The sequence below is a fragment of the Rattus norvegicus genome, chromosome 14 (assembly GCF_021556685.1).
Source record: "Rattus norvegicus strain SHRSP/BbbUtx chromosome 14, alternate assembly SHRSP_T2T, whole genome shotgun sequence".
NCBI lineage: Eukaryota > Metazoa > Chordata > Mammalia > Rodentia > Muridae > Rattus > Rattus norvegicus.
In genome coordinates this window covers 1,406,257-1,427,237 of record NC_141547.1, presented here as the reverse complement: position 1 = coordinate 1,427,237, position 20,981 = coordinate 1,406,257, and the positions used below count along the sequence as shown (strand labels likewise).

The 20,981-nt window shown below is 39.2% G+C and overlaps 1 protein-coding gene across 3 annotated transcripts in view; it reads left to right on the top strand.

Moving 5' to 3' along the window:
- Positions 1-20,981, top strand: part of Ccdc18 (coiled-coil domain containing 18) — a 102,893-nt gene that overhangs the window by 54,173 nt on the left and 27,739 nt on the right. For all 3 annotated transcript variants that reach the window (XM_087584636.1, XM_087584634.1, XM_087584635.1), the window contains 6 exons: positions 1,828-1,995; positions 3,502-3,644; positions 5,842-6,005; positions 6,874-7,087; positions 13,543-13,642; positions 14,459-14,575. In XM_087584636.1, coding sequence (XP_087440762.1) covers positions 1,828-1,995; positions 3,502-3,644; positions 5,842-6,005; positions 6,874-7,087; positions 13,543-13,642; positions 14,459-14,575 — 906 coding nt within the window. The remainder of the gene's footprint in view (positions 1-1,827; positions 1,996-3,501; positions 3,645-5,841; positions 6,006-6,873; positions 7,088-13,542; positions 13,643-14,458; positions 14,576-20,981) is intronic.

Here is a 20,981-nt window from a genome sequence, read left to right as displayed (position 1 = left end):
CTCCTCCTCCTCTTCCTCTTCTTTTCATCTTCATCTTCTTTGTCTTCCTCATCCTTATCCTCATCCTCCTCCTCTTCCTCTTCCTTCTTTTTCTTGCTCTTCTCAGCCTTGATCACTCCCTTTCTCACTGCATCAGGTTTTCCTTTAGCTCTGTAGGCAGCGATGTCCTTCTCATACTTCTCCTTCAGCTTGGCGGCCTTCTTCTCACAGGGCTGCTTGTAATCTATGGCAGTGTTGTTCCACATCTCTCCTAGTTTCTTTGCAACATCACCAATGGATAAGTAGGATGCCTTTCATTTTTGGGCGGTACTCAGAACAGAACAAGAAGGTGACTGAAGGAGGCCCCTGGGGGCACTGGGGTCCTTGAACTTCTTTTTGGTCTCCCCTTTGGGGTTGTAGGTTTTTATTTCTCTTTCATAACGAGCCTTGTCAGCTTTTGCCTTATCTTCAAATTTCCCCTTTTCTTTAGCAGACATGGCCTTCTACCTCTCTGAGCACTTCTTGGAGAACTCTGAGAAGTTGACAGAAGCATCCGGCTGCTTCTTCTTGTTCTCCTCCTGGCAAGTTTGCACAAAGAATGCATATGAGGACATTTTGCCTCTCTGCTTCTTAGGATCTCCTTTGCCCACCGAGGGAAATCACCGAGGGTTTTCCTCGGTGAGGCACAGAGTTGCCCATTGCCTGTCCTGCTCTTGCTTGTCCTGGCACTATCTCTCTGAACTACCAAGTTTCAAGCTATCCATGGTCACATAGTGAGATACTTTTTTTTTTTTTTAAATCAGGTTTAACAACTAAACTTTATTGAGATAAAATTTGCAGTTACTAGATTAAAGACCCTTTTTGATGTGCTGAAGAGATGGCTCAGCAGGTCAAGCCACTTTCCCCAAGCCTGATAAGGACCTGCACTCTATCTTAGAATCCACATGGTAAAAGAGAAGCAACTCCCCAGCTTGTCCCCTTACCCCTACACAACACACATGAAACACAAATTGTTAAGTCTAACTATAACCTCAGCTTCTACTCACTTGTTCTGTTTTTTAGACAGCTCTAGCTAGCCTGTAACTTGTAATATTTCTGCCCCAGCCTCCCAAGTGTTGGGGTTTTAGGTGTGTACTACCATACTTACCTTAGAGAGATCTTTTAAAGAAATTTTGGAGACCAGTGTACTGAAACCTTAAATATTCAAAGTGAATCACTAAAATTTTGTAGTTGATATTGTTATTCCTTTATATGTTAGAATGTGAATATTCTGGATTGATTTGCTGCAATATTATATAAACTTTCAATAGTATTATATTTAGTATTATAAATATCACCTGATTTTACTATGTAGTGATTTTGGTTTTATATCTGTAAAGGGGAAGTATCATCAAATGAAGTGTAGATCAATCCAGGGTTCCCTTTGTTCTTCCCATGCTGAGATGGGTTGTAGAAAGTCTTCCTACAACATTAGAATGTGACATGATGTGTACTCTTCCTACCTAGAGAAAGCTATGTATGACTTCAGAGTACAAAGTCACATCAGAATAGCTTACGAGCCCATACGTATTTAAATTTCCTTCCTTTTCAGGAAGGAAGCCTGTTTCAGAATCCTAGCCAGCCAAAACACTGTATTGCATAGGAACTTTTCAAAATGGTACCCAACAAGAGCCAACCCTTATAAGCATTGTGATTCATCTCCCCAGTCTGAATAGTGGACCCTGCCCTTCTCCCTCTGTGACCAACTGTGCCATGTGAAAACTGGGACAATTAAGGAGGACACATTTTACATTTGTTGGGTTTTAATTGAAACACTTCATTGTAACAAGAAATGTGTATCTTTGCTAGGTATATTGTTTGCAGAAAGAGCTAAAGATAAAGACTCATAACCTTGAAGAGACGAGTGAACAAAATGCTATTCTGCAGCATACGCTTCAGCAGCAGCAGCAGATGTTACAGCAGGAGACCCTCAGAAGTGGAGAGCTAGAAGATATCCAGAGTAAACTGGAAAAACAGGTATACATTACTGATTACAAAGGTTGATTTTTATGATATAAAATTTAAAAATCACTTGCAGATTTTTGATTAGTAAACATAATTTTTTTATGTAACCAGACCTAGATCTCTTAGTACCACGACCAGATTTCTCATGCTATAAAATTTTATTGTAATTTAAACTTCTTGACTGAATTTATTTTCTTGAATCTAAAGTTAATACTTGTCTGGATCATTATATCTTCTGATGTCTCCCTTTTAAATAACACATGTGGTATGGTATTCTTTAAAGAAATGGCAAAACAATAAAATAAAAGAAGAATCCTTTTCCTCAAAAATATAACTGCTTCTGGGCTATGCAAATCAGTTATGATCCGTTAAAACCAGTGGTACAGTGCCTGTCCAGTACACATAAGGCTCTGGGTTCAGTTTTTAAGACGACAACCAAGATTTGTTAAAATAATCATGTTATTATTTCATTGAAAGAATCCTAGAAAACTTGATTCTAGAGAGTAATCTTTTTTCTTTAATTCATTATTAACTTTCTCAATTTCTTTCATATGTATTCCATTTTTTCTCTTTCATAAAAAATAAAAAATATAAAAATTATAGATTTTCTGATTTCATCTTAGTATATCATAAATTTTTAATCATATATGATTAAATATATTACATATACATGTATATATGTATGTGTGTGTATATATATTTTTTTTTCTGAATTCCCCCCTACCTTCCCCCGTTTGTGACATGAAGAGAAAAAGCCTTTTCAAATAGGGATAATAAAAAGGGGAAATAGGGTGGAGAGATGGCTCAGTGGTAAGAGCACTGGCTGCTCTTCCAGAGGACTTGGGTTGATTCCCAGCATTCACTTGGCAGCTCACAACTGTCTATAGGTAACTCCAGCTTCAGGGGTTCTGGCAGCTTCACACAGATACACATGCAGGCAAAACATCAATGCACATAAAATGAAAAAATTATTAAGAAAACAATGAAAGGGGAAATTTTTACTACTTTGTTTATTTCTTTCCCTCCCTCCTTGTTTACATTCCTTCCTTCTTCTTACTTGTGCTAGGGAGGAATTGGGGCCTCTCATGTACAGCAGTCGTGCACTCAGGCTCACCCGGACTTGCTCAGTTCTTATCTCACTTTACTGTTACAGATGTGCCACTACTGTACGGAGGTCTGTGAATGACCTCACTAACCCTAACTTAGTCTTGCTGTTATGGTTTCAAGCATCCTCGTTCATATTTTAATATTATTAATATTATATTAAATTTGATTTTTGAGATGGAGTCTTTTTATATTGCTGAGATTGGCCTTGAGCTCCAGGACTCAGACAGTCTCCTGCCTCAGCCTTTTCCATGTTTGAGCTGCAGTTACAGTCTACCATACCAAAGCTTACCTTGGTTTTTAGAATACATCTCAAATTAAATGATAGGTTAGACTACATGTAAAGTACTGTATTTCTGGATAGTGTTGGCTTGTAATTAAATTTAAGCACTTAACTGAAAACATGCTTAACAGGTATCAAAGCAAGAACAGGAGCTGCAGAAACAAAGGGAAAGTTCAACAGAAAAGTTGAGAAAAATGGAAGAGAAATATGAAGCAGCCATGCATGATGTAGATTTGAAAAGGCAAAAAATTGTCGAGCTAACTGGTACTGCCAGGTAAAATTTGAATTTAGCAGTTTTATTGGCCTTCTCAATTTTGTGTTGGTAAGTTTGAGTTTCAGATTTGATAATATGCAGTGAGATATTTCTCTGAGGAATTAGCTTCTTCATAGGCTAAGTTCCTGTAGCATTGTCTTGTATCTCCCTCATGTCCTTCATTCTCTTTTTTTATTATACTACAATTTTCACTTTCTAATCTTGAAGTAAGGATCCTGCTTAGCTTATTTCAGGGTTCCCCACAACATTTGGTATAACTAGCCTAGGTCTTATAGTTTACAGGCACTCGGTAACTGCTATATTACATTACAAATAACACTGAAAGTTACAGGCAAAGTGGTCCTCACACTGTGGAAACTCTCAGAGGACCTAACTGAGTGTTTTGGGTTTTTTGTTGTCCTTGTTCTTGTTTTGTTTCATTTGGTTTTTCAAGACAGGGTTTCTCTGTGTAGCCCCAGCTGTCCTATAACTCACTCTGAGCACCAAGCTACCTCAAACTGGAAATCCACTTGCCTTTGCCTCCCAAGTGCTGAGGTCAAACGTGTGCACCACCACCACCCAGCCAGGGGACTTAATTGTATGTGGGATAAATGAAATAGTTCTCAGCCTTGACTAGACATTCAAAATTATCCCAGTAAATGCACATAATTCTACCCCCATGTATACCAGTAGCAGTCAAATGTGAATTTACATGCAGGAACTAAACCTTATGTCCCCAGATTTCCTTCCTCATTGACAGGGCCTCTGGACTTAGAGTAGTACTTACTTGACCAGACACACACTTCTCAACAGTGCCATTGTTCCTTAAAGAGTTTTCCACTAGTGACAGTTGTGAGGCCAGGAAGTCTACCATGCTCTAGCGCTACCCTTGAAATACAAGGATACAAAATACAAGAAACACAAGAAATGCTAGATTTTTTTTTTTTCGGAGCTGGGGACCCGAACCCAGGGCCTTGTGCTTGCTAGGCAAGCGCTCTACCACTGAGCTAAATCCCCAACCCCGAAATGCTAGATTTTTAATCCTAGGCCCACCACTGTTTTCTTCTATGACAGCCAACTTCTAGAAACTCCTTTTGTACCTTCTGCAGCTCACAAGCTTTTGCTGTATTCTCTGCCTTTTCTTTACTCTTACTAGAGTAAACCTCTGACATTACCCTGAGGACATTACTAGTTCTCTTGCAGGCTTCTAAACTGAAGAATCTTTTCCCCATGTTCTTGTACCAGAGTCAGAGTTGTACTCTGAACAATGTCCACCTGACTTACTGTTCTCTCCAATGTCAGCTCTGGTTAATCAGTATTCATTTAACTGATTCATGTCATGATTGAGTTTTCTTTTTTAAAAGCTTTCTTTGATTATATTTCCATCATTCTTCAGACATCCCCATAGTTTGCCGTAAAGCTCACTGTTTCTAATATTTACTATTATTTCTAATATATTACTATTATGATAGCCTTTTGCTTCCTTCCCTCTGTTTTGTCTTTGAGACAGGGCCTTAGTATGTAGTTTGGGCTGCTTCCAGCTTACAGACTTTGTTTCTATCTCCCTCTCCCCACTTGAACTGAGACTATAGCTTTTACTCTTCTTTACTGACCGCAACATCAAGTTGGTCATTAAAACCACTCTGTTAGCCTGCTCTTTGGCTTATGCTGATCAATCTAAGAATTTCTAACCACTTTTAATACTAAAAAAGGCATCCTGCTAATAAGTCTTAACTCAGTTCACTGGTTCTGTAGGATTAGTATGGTCTTCATGATAATTTATTTGCCTCTTCATTATGTCTCAGATAATGGGACTATCATGGGCTTCTCCTTGCGTGTCCTCAATCCCTACACAATCTTATAAAGTCATATGTACTCAGACTGGAAATTTAAAACATGTAATAGGTGACTTAAACCTCTGAGTGGGGATTGTATGTTTTATATAAAGTTTTATCTAAAGTTGCGGCTGTGGTCAGTAAAGCAGCATTTAACCTCTGTACTCTAATCTGTGTATACTTGGAAACTGCAACACTGTTGTATGCCTACACAGTATGTTTCATATGGTCTATGAAATTAAAGAACATTTGATTTTAAAAAAATCTGAGTAGAGATTTTGCTAATATTTAACCTAGTAGAATTTGCATATTTAAAGTAAGAGACAAGTCTTTTGGTTTAAAGTTTCCAAATTACATGTTCTATTGTTTGGTTTTTTAACTAGGCAAGCCAAACTTGAGATTGATCAGTACAAAGAGGAGCTGTCTAAACTGGAAAAAGAAATAACTCATTTGAAACGAGATGGGGAAAATAAATCCATACATCTTTCTCAGTTAGATATGATTTTAGATCAGACAAAAACAGAACTAGAAAAGAAAACAAATTCAGGTAAGCAACTAGTTAGCATAATTTACCTCAAATACAATACCTGTGTATATATTTGCGGTGGTTTGAATAAGAATGGCTTCTATAGGCCCATACACTTGAATGCTTAGTCGTAAGGGAGTGGCACTACTTGTGAAGGATTACGGGCTGTGCCTTGTTGGCATAGGTATGGCCTTGTTTGAGGAAGTATGGTACTAGTGGTGGCTTTAAAGTTTCAAAAGCTCCCCCCACGCACATACCACCCCCCCAAAAGAGAAAGTTTCAAGAGCCCAAGCCAGGCCCAGTTTGGCTTTGTTCTGCCATTTTTGGATCAGGATGTAGGTCTCAGTTGCTACTCCATTTTCTGCTTGCATGCCATCATAGTCCCCACCACAATGACCACGGACTAAACTTCTCAGACTGTAAGCAAGCCCCCAATTAAATGTTTTCTTTCTTTTTCTAAGAAAAAGATTTCTTTTTATTTTATGTGCAGTGGTGTTTTACCTGAGTGCATGTCTGTGTGAGTGTCAGGTCCCCTGGAACTGGAGTTACAGACAGTTGTGAGCCACCATGTGGGTGCTGGGGATTGAACCTGGTCCTCTGAAAGAGCATCAGCTGCTGAGCCATCTCTCTAGCCCAAACGTTTTCTTTCTTCAGAGTTACCTTAAGTAAGAACTTAAGTTACCTTAAGTAACTGAAGCATCTTCACTGCTCCTTGAACATTATTAGTTATACTTACTCATAAAAATGCTTTACATATATTTTTTTTCCTATTTTTTTTTCAGAGCTGGGAATCGAACCCAGGGCCTTGCGCTTGCTAGGCAAGCGCTCTACCACTGAGCCAAACCCCCAACCCCCATATATTTTTTAAATGATTTTATCTTCTTAATAGTGAAGGAGTTAGAAAGGTTACAACACCACACAGAAACTGAACTAACAGAAACCACGCAGAAACGGGAAGCTCTTGAAAATGAACTACAGAATGCTCATGGAGAATTGAAAAGTACCTTAAGACAACTACAGGAATTGAGAGATGTACTACAAAAGGCTCAGTTATCACTAGAAGAAAAATACACTACAATAAAGGATCTTACTGCTGAACTGAGGTGAGTCAGTAAGAAAAGATACCATAATTACACATATTTCTTTGATTATTTTGAGTCATTGGCTCATACCACAAAATGTATTGTTGAACTTTAAATGGCCCAATTTCTCGGCTGCTTTTTGTTTTACTCTGTTTTGGTAGTTTGTTTTGTTTTGCCTTTTTGCCCAACCTATGATCCATCTAAGTAAGTGAGAGAAGTTGCTGTGGCTGCTAACACTCCTGCTCTCTCTCATTTTGTGGTCAGCTTGACACTGTCCAAGTAGCTTTTTAAGAAAAATGAAAAAAAAAAGATCAGGCAAGTGTTACCATAAAAATAAAAAAGGCGCTCGCCTGTCTGAGCTCTGTAGCAATCTGTCTACCCATCTAGTTCCCAGGGCGGTTGTTACCATGCCAGCATACACATCCCAATTCCTTGGTGGGCTAGTGAGTCCTGCCACCGTACACTCTCTTGAACTCAACTAAGTTGTCACAAGAAAGAACACACCACATAATATCCTCTGTTCCAAAGTCTTGTATACACCCATTCCTTAAAAATAGTCATAACAACCTGTAACTATGCACAGAGAAGAATCTTAACATCTGCTGCCTTGTTCTCTCGGCTCCCTCTTCCTCACTCCTGTCCCCTCTCTTGTCTTTTCCCTGCCTTCTAAAACCTCTACTCCTGCCTCCCTTCCTTCTTGTCCAATTACAGGCCTCACTTTATCTTGTCCGCCTTTACCTGCATAGTGACATCAACCTACAGGCAGGCATTCAGCTGTGACTTAGAGGCTAATATATTAATAGTAACAATATGTATATGACCTCACTTTCTTTGTCTTCTTTTAGGAAACAGGGTCTCACTTTGTAGACCAATCTAGCCTTGAACTCAGAGATTCCCATTCCCCTTATATCTCCTTACAAGTTCTGTGATTAAAAATGTCTGTCAGCATTTCCAGCCCAGTATGCTGTATATATTAAGCCCTTATTTTAAGCTAGGATTATGCCAGGGATGTAACATATGATCTAATTTTTTTCTTTTGTGTGTGTAAGATTTATTTAATGTATATGAGTGTAATATCTACATCATAAGAGGTTTCTTTAAAACAAACTTACATGTATTTTATTTTTTATGGTTAAGCAAGAACTGCAAGATGACCCAGAAAATTAGAATTAATACCCCAGGATTCAGTATAGGACCCCATGCTCTATGACCTTACCCTTAGTACATATCATGTACTTTTAAATACTGTATCAAAAATAATTTTGAATCCATTTCTCCAGTTTTGACTTATTCCTCAGCTCTAATTAATTAATACCCAACTATGTACCTTTTGTTTTCATGTGGATTTAAAAAACAACTATTCAATTATTACAGTTTGTCACCTGTTATCCCAGCACTGTGTAGGCAGAGGCAAGCAGATCTCTGAGTTTGAGGCCAGTCTGGTCTATAGAGTGAGTTCCAAGACCACCAGAGCTATGTAGAGAAACCCTGTCTCAACAAAACAAAACAAAACAAAACAACAACAACAACAACAACAGAAAACCTCCCAAAGTGAAACAAACACACCAAAACATACCAGTCATTACATTTTATTTTAGTTTTATTAAATATTTAAAGAATTTTTATGAAAATGTTTTCTTTATTAATAGATCTGATCATGGTTTCCCCTTTGCCCAACTTCTTTCAGATCCATTCCATCACAACCCATACCTATTCCATTCTGTGCCCTTTTACTTCCCTCTCTCTCTTTAGAAATCGAACTGGCAAAATAACAAACAAACAAACAAACAAGCAAAACCCGTAAGAAACACACATACACAGAAACCCCAGAAAACCACAACCAGAAGCCATATATACAAACAAACGACCAGCAGGCAAAGCTAGCCAAACAAAGCATTATTAGACAAAAAATTGACAGAAATACTATTGAGTTCATTTTGTGTTGGCCATCTACTGTCGGTCATGGGCCTACCCATATCTACTGAGTTGGGACTGTGTGTCCACCTTCCCCCTTTGTACACTGAGATCCATATATCTTGAACCTGTGTGAGCCCTGTGTGGTAACATAGGCTCTGTGAGTTCATATGTGCATCAATACTGTTAAATCTGTAGTCACCTCTGGATCTTACAAAAGTTTCCCTCTTCTGCATAGCTCCCTGAGCTCTGAGGAAGGAAGGAGTTTGATAAAGACACCCCATTTAGGAGTGAGAGTTCCAAAATCTCTCAGTCTCTACACATTGTCTATTTGTGGGTCTCTTTGTTAGTTTTTATCTAATGCAAGAGGAAACTTCTCTGATAATGGATGAACGAGGCACTGATCTATGAGGATAGCAGAATGGCGTTAGGACTCATTGGTGTGTCCTTTAGCAGAACAGTAGTATTTGGTTTTTCCCTAGGTTCATGGCCTTTCTCGTCCTATTTGGGTTCTTGGCCACCCCAACAGCGTCAGGCATGGGTTCCATCTTATAGAGTGCGCCTCAAGTCCAGTCAGAGAGGGGCTGGCGACTTCTACCACTGTTTGTGCCACCATTACACCAGCATCTCTTGCCGACAGGCCACTGTTTTAGATTGCAGGGTTTTAGCTAGGTTGATGGTTCCCTTTTCCCACTAGTAGGATGCAGGATACCTTCCAGTTTGATGGACACCAGTCAGTAGGGGTGCAAGAGGCTCTAGTTAGGCACCAGTTCACTTCTCCATGTTCAATGAGATATATAGGTGTTGTCTTCAATAATTGGGCTTTACCATCAGTTTATGGTGAGGAACCAGGAGCCTTGACAATAGCCTGAGATGTTTGAGGCATTGTCTCCCTGTTTATGGTAACTCCATTTATGTTTCTTTTGTGTGTGTGTGTGTGTGTGTGTGTGTGTGTGTGTGTGTGTGTGTGTGTGTGTGTGTGTAGGGATGGTTCTATTAAAAACTAAGTTGCATTCTCTTTGACCGCTGAAATGACTTTTAGTGTTAGTTGCCCCTCCCTATATTCCTTCCCCTACCCCTCTTCCATCCCTCTCCCAAATTATTAATACTCTCACTCCAATCTCACCTTACCCTCTATAACTGTATATTCTATTTTCCCTTTCTTTGCCTTTTCCCCTCCTCTCTAGTCTCTTACAAGTTACCTAACCTTTGTGGTTATATGGATTGGAGCATACCTGTTGAAGGCTTAAAAGCTAACATCTACATATAAGAGAAAACAAACTTGTCTTTTGGGGTCTGTGTTACCTCATTCAGGGTGTTTCTTTTTATAGCTCTATCCATTTATCTACAAATTTTATAATATCAGTTTTTAACAGCCGAATACTATTCCATTGGGTAAATACACCACAGTTTCATTATCCATTCATTTTGCCAGGTTCTTACTGTTTTGAGTAGAGTACTAGTGGACATGGATGAGAAAGTATTTTGGCAGTAGGATGTGCAGCATTGTTTGGAAATATATCCAAGTCTTTTCCTGTACCAACGAATGTAAGCCTAGTCCCTACTTTCTCTTTTGTCAGTCTCAGGGTATCTGGCTTTATTCTAAGGTTTTTGATCCATTTGGAGTTGAGTTTTGTTTGGGGTGATAAATATAGATCTATTTGCATTCTTTTGCACACAGCCATTTAGTTGACCAGCACCCTTTGGTGAAGATGTTTCCTTTTTTCCAATATATATTCCTGGCTTATTAATAAAAATCAGGTGTTCACTGGTGTGTTGATTTAGTCTGGGTGTCCAGAAGGGATAAGCAGGTTGCTCCAGGGCTGAGAGTGAGGATGGAGAGACTGTAATAGAGAGTTGCCTACCTAGGTATCAGTGGCTGCTGACACAAAGCAATGAAGTTGGGCAGGAAGAGAAGGCCGAAAAGGTCCACAGGGAACAACCAAGCTAGATCTTACTCAATTTTCACTCATTTATTTTGTGTGCACATAGATGGAGGTGTGGCATGTATCATGGTGCACATGTTGAGGTCAGAGGATAAATTGTGAGCATTCTTTCCTTTCACTGTATTGGTCTCAGTACTTTAATTCGGGTTATCAGTCTTGGTATCAAGTGTGTTAGCTGCTGAACCATCTTGCTGGCCTTCTATAATGGATATTATAAGAGGCATCTTGAAACATTCATTTATTTTCTTATAACCCTGCCCTTCCCATCTTTTAATATAATTGCTTAAACCAGGGATCTGTAGACTTAGCCTATTTAAATCCTTAAACCAGTAACCTGTAGACTTATCCTATTTAAACCCTTAAACCAGTAACCTGTAGACTTATCCCATTTAAACCCTTAAACCAGTAACCTGTAGACTTATCCTATTTTTTATCCAGTTTATTAGCAGATCTTGTCAACTTTATTTTTAAAATAAATTATAAAATCCACTGACTTTGCATTATCATTATGCACAGACCATTATTGTTTCTTTCATGACATATGGCTGGGTCTTCCTAATGGGCTCCTTATGTTCTTGTTTTCATTACTAATCCACTTTCCATAGATTATCATGTTTCTGATTATAAATATATATCAGATCATATTGTTTTTAATGGCTTCCTAAAATATTCCCAGTAAAATCTTAATTCCTTTGGATATGAAACATAGAGATACAACATCATTGCTAAGTACATTAATCCTTACCACAAAAACAAAAACAAAAAACTCCCAAGAAAACCAAAAAACAGAAAATACCAAGTATTAGGAAGTATGGAGGGGCTGGGGATTTGGCTCAGTGGTAGAGCGCTTACCTAGGAAGTGCAAGGCCCTGGGTTCGGTCCCCAGCTCCGAAAAAAAGAACCAAAAAAAAAAAAAAAAAAAAAAAGGAAGTATGGAGAGAAATAAAATTCCCATTTATTGCTAGTAGAAAACCAAAATAATGATAGCCACGGTGGGAAATAATTGTAAATTCTTGATAACTTTTTTCCCCATCTTTATTAAATTGGCTATTTCTTATTTACATTTTAAATGTTATTCCCTTTCCCAGTTTCCAGGCCAACATCCCCTTAACCCCTCCCCTTCCCATTCTATATGGGTGTTCCCCTCCCAATCTTCCCCCCATTACTGCCCTCCCCCAAACAATCACATTCATTGGGGGTTCAGTCTTGGCAGGACCAAGGGCTTCCCCTTCTACTGGTGCCCTTACTAGGCTATTTATTGCTACCTATGCAGTTGGAGCCCCGGGTCAGTCCATGTATAGTCTTTGGGTAGTGGCTTAGTCCTTGGAAGCTCTGGTTGGTTGGCATTGTTGTTCATATGGGGTCTCAAGCCCCTTCAGCTCTTTCAGTCCTTTCTCTGATTCCTTCAATGGGGGTCTTGTTCTCAGTTCAGTGGTTTGCTGCTGGCATTCACCTCTGTATTTGCCGTATTCTGGCTGTGTCTCTCAGGAGAGATCTACATCTGGTTCCTGTCAGCCTGCACTTCTTTGCTTCATCCATCTTATCTAGTTTGGTGGCTGTATATGTATGGGCCACATGTGGGGCAATTTCTTGATATTTTAAACATAAAATTATCATTTAGTATAATAATTTTCCTAGTCATGTATCGCAAAGCATTGAGGATGGTTCTTTGAACAAGAATTATACACCAGTGTTTATATCATCTCTCTTCAGAATAGCCGAAAATGTGGTAATTTGTCACCATTGATGAATGGGTAAAGAAAATATGGTGTATGCATGCAAGTGTTGTTTAGGCAGAAAAACAACAAAGTAGAGATAATCCATGCTACAAAGTAAATGGACCCTACAAACATTGTGCTAAGTCAGAGAAGGCAAGCACATGTGGTATATGAATTCTGTTCATATGAACAGTTTCTAGAACTGGTAAGTCTCATAGCAAAGATTGGTGTTTGCCAGGAACTAAGGGAAGGGTTAACAGAAAAATAATCCCTGAAGGATATGGGGTTTACCTCTGTTGAAATACAAAACAGTACTGGGAACAGATGATGCGGATGCTACATAACACTAGTTAATTCAGTTGAGTTATGAACCTTAACATGTCCGAAAGGATAATGTTTTCTGTGTTTTACCACAGAATGCAGTTTTTTAAAACTCCAAGCCTCTAGAATACCAACCCTATATGACCAGGTTTCTATTTTCCTGGCCTCATTTCATACTGTTCTTGCTTTGTTTTGTTTTGGTGTATATGTGTGTGCGTATGTGAGTGTGTGTGTGCGTGTGTGTGTGCATTATCCTGTGTGGCAGCAGCACATGGTCTGTATGGTCAGAAAGTGATGTTGGTGTCTTCCTCAGTTTCTCTGTACCTCGTATGCTAAGATCTCCCTAGCCCTAACCCTGAGTAAACTAGCCCAGTGGTTCCAGGAACCCTCTCTGTGTGAGTTAACTTTTGCCGTCATTTTCTTTATACATTCATCCTTTGGTTTACGTGCTTTCAGTTTGGATTAGCTACACATGTTCTTTTGCTTTTAATTAGGGAAACAATAACAATAATTTATCCTTAAGAAGTTAGAGTATTCGTGTTACCTACTGTGATCTCTTTCTTTTGACAAATTGTAGAGAATGTAAGATGGAGATTGAAGACAAAAAGCAAGAACTTCTTGAAATGAATCAGGCACTAAAAGAGAGAAATTGGGAGTTAAAGCAAAGAGCAGCTCAGGTTGTTCTTCTCTTACTTTATTTGTACACATTTTCTACCATGGGATAATCATGAGGGGTTTAAAAATTGCCAGTTTTTTTCTGGATGTAAATATTTAATGTTAGAAGTACAACTAATTTTTTTTTTTAGACAAATTGCTGTTTGACTAGTTCGACCATGAGTTTATAATTCTCTTGCCTCAGAGTTCCAAATGCGGGGAATGTAGATACTTGGCAGAAAGACTTGTTTGTCTAGCTGGGAACTAAATAGGTAAATTCTTTACAAGTAAACTACAACTCAGGTCGACCAGTAAGTACTTTCTGAGAGTAAGGGTTCGCTTGCAACCCTCTATTTTTTTTTTAAAGATTTATTTATTTTATATATGTGGGTACACTGTTGCTGTAGCTGTCTTCAGACACACCAGAAGAGGCATCAGATCCCACTACAGATGGTTGTGAGCCACCATGTGGTTGCTGGGAATTGAACTCAGGACCTCTGGAAGAGCAATTGGTGCTCTTAACCTCTGAGCCATCTCTCCAGCCCTATATTTTTTATTGTATATCAGAAGAACATGGGATTGAATACATCACTGTGAGCTAAATATTGGAGGAACAAGGCATTATTTATCATTTTTATTCTAATATAAATTGACACATGAATCCTTTTAAGTTTCTATAACATATATTATGTATGGGAATTCAAGTTCCTTTGAAAAATACTTCCTTTAGAATAAGCTTATCACTTATTGATTTCTGTAGTAAATGTATATTCTAACCATACAAGTGTTTGCTTTACAATAAAATTGAGCAGCCAGCTTGATATTACTTTTGTATTTAGGTTACACATTTGGATATGACCATTCGTGAACATAGAGGAGAAATGGAGCAAAAAATAATCAAATTAGAGGGTACCCTGGAAAAATCAGAATTAGAACTTAAAGAATGCAACAAACAGGTAATTATTTTAAAATTTTATATTGTTTAAAAAAATAACACCATGACCACGTACACCCCACACTGTTTTCGTTGTTTGTGATGATGCATGTTGCTGTGCTACCTGTGTTGGCCTTGAATTCCTGTGCCCAGGGATCCTCCTGTCTCATCATCATGAGTTGCTAGTTGTACATTACTCTGCATGGCTGTGGTGTGTTTATATAATGCACATGATGGAGCCATTACATACTTTTACTCACCTTTTACATTCTGCTTAATACTTTCTCCTTGATATTATTTTGATTATTGATATAATTTCTTATATCAATGTATCTAAAATACTTATTACAATATGTGTATGCTTGAATAGTTATAAAATATTTCTGGGAGGATTTACAAGTAATTTTAGAACCTAGTTGCCTGAAAAAAAATTCATGTAGGAAGGAAACTTTGTGTTTTCTATATTTTTTATCTTACATATATTTTACCTTTAAAATTATAAAGCTGTGTTACATTTGTTTACTGTACTTCATGTACAAATAGTAATTGGAATATTTTCAGAAGTGAGGTGGTCTCAGAGGCTTATCACAAAATAAGCCAAGGACTGCTAATATAAAAGAGAATGTTGGTTGTAGCCCACTATTTTATAAGCCCTAAAGGCAGTTGGAGTATTTGATTCCTGACTGTGACAAGTCGGCCCTGTTATAGCTAGATGCCATCTGCAGAGAAGGACTGTCGTTTGAACTGAGGTACTCTGGGCCTGAAAACAAGGAAGAGTGATAAGCTAGGGAACCTTGTGGCCAGTCTCTGGGTGGGAAACAGCTACATTAGGCAGAATGAATGGAAGAGGAGAAGACTTGGACATGCTGAGAAGCCTAATTAGTACGAGGCTTAGACTATGAGTGCAGTACCTTTTTTCCTGTTTTCTCTGGTGAGACGTCCACACCTTGGGTAACTGAAGAGAGTGATGACACCATGCCTGCGGTTAGCAGTTGGCTCTAAGTTTAGGGACTGCATTTTTGCCATGTGGTTTTCTACTAGCAGGACCTGAGGTTCAAGTCCTATGGGTGCAAAGTTTCCAAAGAATCCTTCTTCCTGGGGAATGTTTAGTGTTGAACAGGGTTTGAAACTTGTGCTACTCAAATGCTTTCAGAAAAAGTAGTAGCCATTCCACAGCAAAGAGGAACCAGCCTGTAAAACTAAGTGCAGCCAGAAGTGGCTTTTGATATACATAAAGAGGAAATCGCAAGCAAATGAAGCCTTAGTGTACAACTGACTCCTGGTCCCAAGAATCAGCTTCATAGTACAAAAAATAAGGGATTCAAACTTCAACTGAGTAGCTTCCCACCTGGTAGACTTCGATACTAGAGGACCCTCCCTGGGGGTGGGGGTGGGGGACTATTCCAATACTTGTATTTTATTTTATTTAATTAAAAATGCTTTTCTGGGCTGGGTATGATGGTGCATGCCTTTAATCACAGCATTCAGGAGGCAAGAGGAGGTGGCTCTCTGTGAGTTCAAGGTCAGCCTGGTATACAGAGTGAATCCAAGACAGGCCAAGGCTCTAAAAAACAAAAAATCTTTTCGGCACCTCCCTTTTCTGTGCCTGTGTTTTCACTTTGTTTTTTATTGGATTTTTTTTTTCTTTACATTTCAAATGTTATTCCCTTTCCTGGTTTCCCCCCAGGAACCCTTCTATCCTACCCTATCACCCCCACCGCTGCTTCTGTGAGGATTCTCAACTACCCACCTACTGTCTCCCTCCCACCTACCTGCCCTGGCATTCCCTTACACTGGCGTATCCAGCCTTCCCAGGACCAAGGGACCATTGATGCCCAACAAGACCATCCTCTACTACAAATGCAGCTGGAGCCATAAATCCTTAAATGTGTACTTTTTGGTTGGTGGTTTAGTCTCTGGGAGCTCTGGAGGGCTCTGGTTGGTTGATATTGTTCTTCTTCCTATGGGCTTCCAAACCCCTTCGGCTGCTTCAGTCCTTTCTCTAACTCCTGCATTGCAGTCCTTGTGCTCAGTCTGATGGTTGGCTGTGAGCATCCACCTCTATATTTGTCAGGCTCTGGCAGAGCCTCTCAGATGATAGCTATATTAGGCTCCTGCCAGCAAGCACTTCTTGTCTGGATTTGGTATTTGTATATGGGATGGATCTCCAGGTGGGGTAGTCTCTGGATGACCTTTCCTTCAGTCTCTGCTCCACACTTTGTCTCTGTATTTCCTCCCTGGAGTATTTTGTTTCCCCCTTTTTTTTTTTTTTTTTTTTTTTTTTATTAACTTGAGTATTTCTTATATACATTTCGAGTGTTATTCCCTTTCCCGGTTTCTGGGCAAACATCCCCCTCCCCCCTCCCCTTCCTTATGGGTGTTCCCCTCCCAACCCTCCCACCATTGCCGCCCTCCCCCCATAGACTAGTTCACTGGGGGTTCAGTCTTAGCAGGACCCAGGGCTTCCCCTTCCACTGGTGCTCTTACTAGGATATTCATTGCTACCTATGGGGTCAGAGTCCAGGGTCAGTCCATGTATAGTCTTTAGGTAGTGGCTTAGTCCCTGGAAGCTCTGGTTGCTTGGCATTGTTGTACTTTTGGGGTCTCGAGCCCCTTCAAGCTCTTCCAGTTCTTTCTCTGATTCCTTCAATAGGGGACCTATTCTCAGTTCAGTGGTTTGCTGCTGGCATTCGCCTCTGTATTTGCTGTATTCTGGCTGTGTCTCTCAGGAGCGATCTACATCCGGCTCCTGTCGGTCTGCACTTCTTTGCTTCATCCATCTAGTCCAATTGGGTGGCTGTATATGTATGGGCCAAATGTGGGACAGGCTCTGAATGGGTGTTCCTTCAGTCTCTGTTTTAATCTTTGCCTCTCCCTTCCCTGCCAAGGGTATTCTTTTTCCTCATTTAAAGAAGGAGTGAAGCATTCACATTTTGATCATCCGTCTTGAGTTTCGTTTGTTCTAGGGATCTAGGGTAATTCAAGCATTTGGGCTAATAGCCACTTATCAATGAGTGCATACCATGTATGTCTTTCTGTGATTGGGTTAGTTCACTCAGGATGATATTTTCCAGTTCCAACCATTTGCCTACGAATTTCATAAACTCGTTGTATTTGATAGCTGAGTAGTATTCCATTGTGTAGATGTACCACATTTTCTGTATCCATTCCTCTGTTGAAGGGCATCTGGGTTCTTTCCATTTTCTGGCTATTATAAATAAGGCTGCGATGAACATAGTGGAGCACGTGTCTCTTTTATATGTTGAGGCATCTTTTGGGTATATGCCCAAGAGAGGTATAGCTGGATCCTCAGGCAGTTCAATGTCCAATTTTCTGAGGAACCTCCAGACTGATTTCCAGAATGGTTTTACCAGTCTGCAATCCCACCAACAATGGAGGAGTGTTCCTCTTTCTCCACAACCTCGCCAGCATCTGCTGTCACCTGAGTTTTTGATCTTAGCCATTCTCACTGGTGTGAGGTGAAATCTCAGGGTTGTTTTGATTTGCATTTCCCTTATGACTAAAGATGTTGAACATTTCTTTAGGTGTTTCTCAGCCATTCGGCATTCGTCACCTGTGAATTGTTTGTTTAGCTCTGAACCCCATTTTTTAATAGGGTTATTTGTTTCCCTGCGGTCTAACTTCTTGAGTAATTTGTATATTTTGGATATAAGGCCTCTATCTGTTGTAGGGTTGGTAAAGATCTTTTCCCAATCTGTTGGTTGCCGTTTTGTCCTAACCACAGTGTCCTTTGCCTTACAGAAGCTTTGCAGTTTTATGAGATCCCATTTGTCAATTCTTGATCTTAGAGCATAAGCCATTGGTGTTTTGTTCAGGAAATTTTTTCCAGTGCCCATGTGTTCCAGATGCTTCCCTAGTTTTTCTTCTATTAGTTTGAGTGTGTCTGGTTTGATGTGGAGGTCCTTGATCCACTTGGACTTAAGCTTTGTACAGGGTGATAAGCATGGATCGATCTGCATTCTTCTACATGTTGCCCTCCAGTTGAACCAGCACCATTTGCTGAAAATGCTATCTTTTTTCCATTGGATGGTTTTGGCTCCTTTGTCAAAAATCAAGTGACCATAGGTGTGTGGGTTCATTTCTGGGTCTTCAATTCTATTCCATTGGTCTATCTGTCTGTCTCTGTACCAATACCATGCAGTTTTTATCACTATTGCTCTGTAATACTGCTTGAGTTCAGGGATAGTGATTCCCCCTGAAGTCCTTTTATTGTTGAGGATAGCTTTAGCTATCCTGGGTTTTTTGTTATTCCAGATGAATTTGCAAATTGTTCTGTCTAACTCTTTGAAGAATTGGATTGGTATTTTGATGGGGATTGCATTGAATCTGTAGATTGCTTTTGGTAAAATGGCCATTTTTACTATATTAATCCTGCCAATCCATGAGCATGGGAGATCTTTCCATCTTCTGAGGTCTTCTTCAATTTCTTTCTTCAGTGTCTTGAAGTTCTTATTGTACAGATCTTTTACTTGCTTGGTTAAAGTCACACCGAGGTACTTTATATTATTTGGGTCTATTATGAAGGGTGTCGTTTCCCTAATTTCTTTCTCGGCTTGTTTCTCTTTTGTATAGAGGAAGGCAACTGATTTATTTGAGTTAATTTTATACCCAGCCACTTTGCTGAAGTTGTTTATCAGCTTTAGTAGTTCTCTGGTGGAACTTTTGGGATCACTTAAATATACTATCATATCATCTGCAAATAGTGATATTTTGACCTCTTCTTTTCCGATCTGTATCCCTTTGATCTCCTTTTGTTGTCTGATTGCTCTGGCTAGAACTTCAAGAACTATATTGAATAAGTAGGGAGAGAGTGGGCAGCCTTGTCTAGTCCCTGATTTTAGTGGGATTGCTTCAAGTTTCTCTCCATTTAGTTTAATGTTAGCAACTGGTTTGCTGTATATGGCTTTTACTATGTTTAGGTATGGGCCTTGAATTCCTATTCTTTCCAGGACTTTTATCATGAAGGGGTGTTGAATTTTGTCAAATGCTTTCTCAGCATCTAATGAAATGATCATGTGGTTCTGTTCTTTCAGTTTGTTTATATAATGGATCACGTTGATGGTTTTCCGTATATTAAACCATCCCTGCATGCCTGGGATGAAGCCTACTTGATCATGGTGGATGATTGTTTTGATGTGCTCTTGAATTCGGTTTGCCAGAATTTTATTGAGTATTTTTGCGTCGATATTCATAAGGGAAATTGGTCTGAAGTTCTCTTTCTTTGTTGTGTCTTTGTGTGGTTTAGGTATAAGAGTAATTGTAGATTCGTAGAAGGAATTCGGTAGGGCTCCATCTGTTTCAATTTTGTGGAATAGTTTGGATAATATTGGTATGAGGTCTTCTATGAAGGTTTGATAGAATTCTGCACTAAACCCATCTGGACCTGGGCTCTTTTTGGTTGGGAGACCTTTAATGACTGCTTCTATTTCCTTAGGAGTTATGGGGTTGTTTAACTGGTTTATCTGTTCCTGATTTAACTTTGATACCTGGTATCTGTCTAGGAAATTGTCCATTTCCTGAAGATTTTCAAATTTTGTTGAATATAGGTTTTTATAGTAAGATCTGATGATTTTTTGAATTTCCTCTGAATCTGTAGTTATGTCTCCCTTTTCATTTCTGATTTTGTTAATTTGGACGCACTCTCTGTGTCCTCTCGTTAGTCTGGCTAAGGGTTTATCTATCTTGTTGATTTTCTCAAAGAACCAACTTTTGGTCCTGTTGATTCTTTCTATGGTCCTTTTTGTTTCTACTTGGTTGATTTCAGCTCTGAGTTTGATTATTTCCTGCCTTCTACTCCTCCTGGGTGTATTTGCTTCTTTTTGTTCTAGAGCTTTTAGGTGTGCTGTCAAGCTGCTGACATATGCTCTTTCCTGTTTCTTTCTGCAGGCACTCAGCGCTATGAGTTTTCCTCTTAGCACAGCTTTCATTGTGTCCCATAAGTTTGAGTATGTTGTATCTTCATTTTCATTAAATTCTAAAAAGTTTTTAATTTCTTTCTTTATTTCTTCCTTGACCAGGTTATCATTGAGTAGAGCATTGTTCAATTTCCACGTATATGTGGGCATTCTTCCCTTATTGTTATTGAAGACCAGTTTTAGGCCGTGGTGGTCCGATAGCACGCATGGGATTATTTCTATCTTTCTGTACCTATTGAGGCCCGTTTTTTGACCAATTATATGGTCAATTTTGGAGAAAGTACCATGAGGAGCTGAGAAGAAGGTATATCCTTTTGCTTTAGGATAGAATGTTCTATAAATATCCGTTAAGTCCATTTGGCTCATGACTTCTCTTAGTCTGTCGACATCACTGTTTAATTTCTGTTTCCATGATCTGTCCATTGATGAGAGTGGGGTGTTGAAATCTCCCACTATTATTGTGTGAGGTGCAATGTGTGTTTTGAGCTTTAG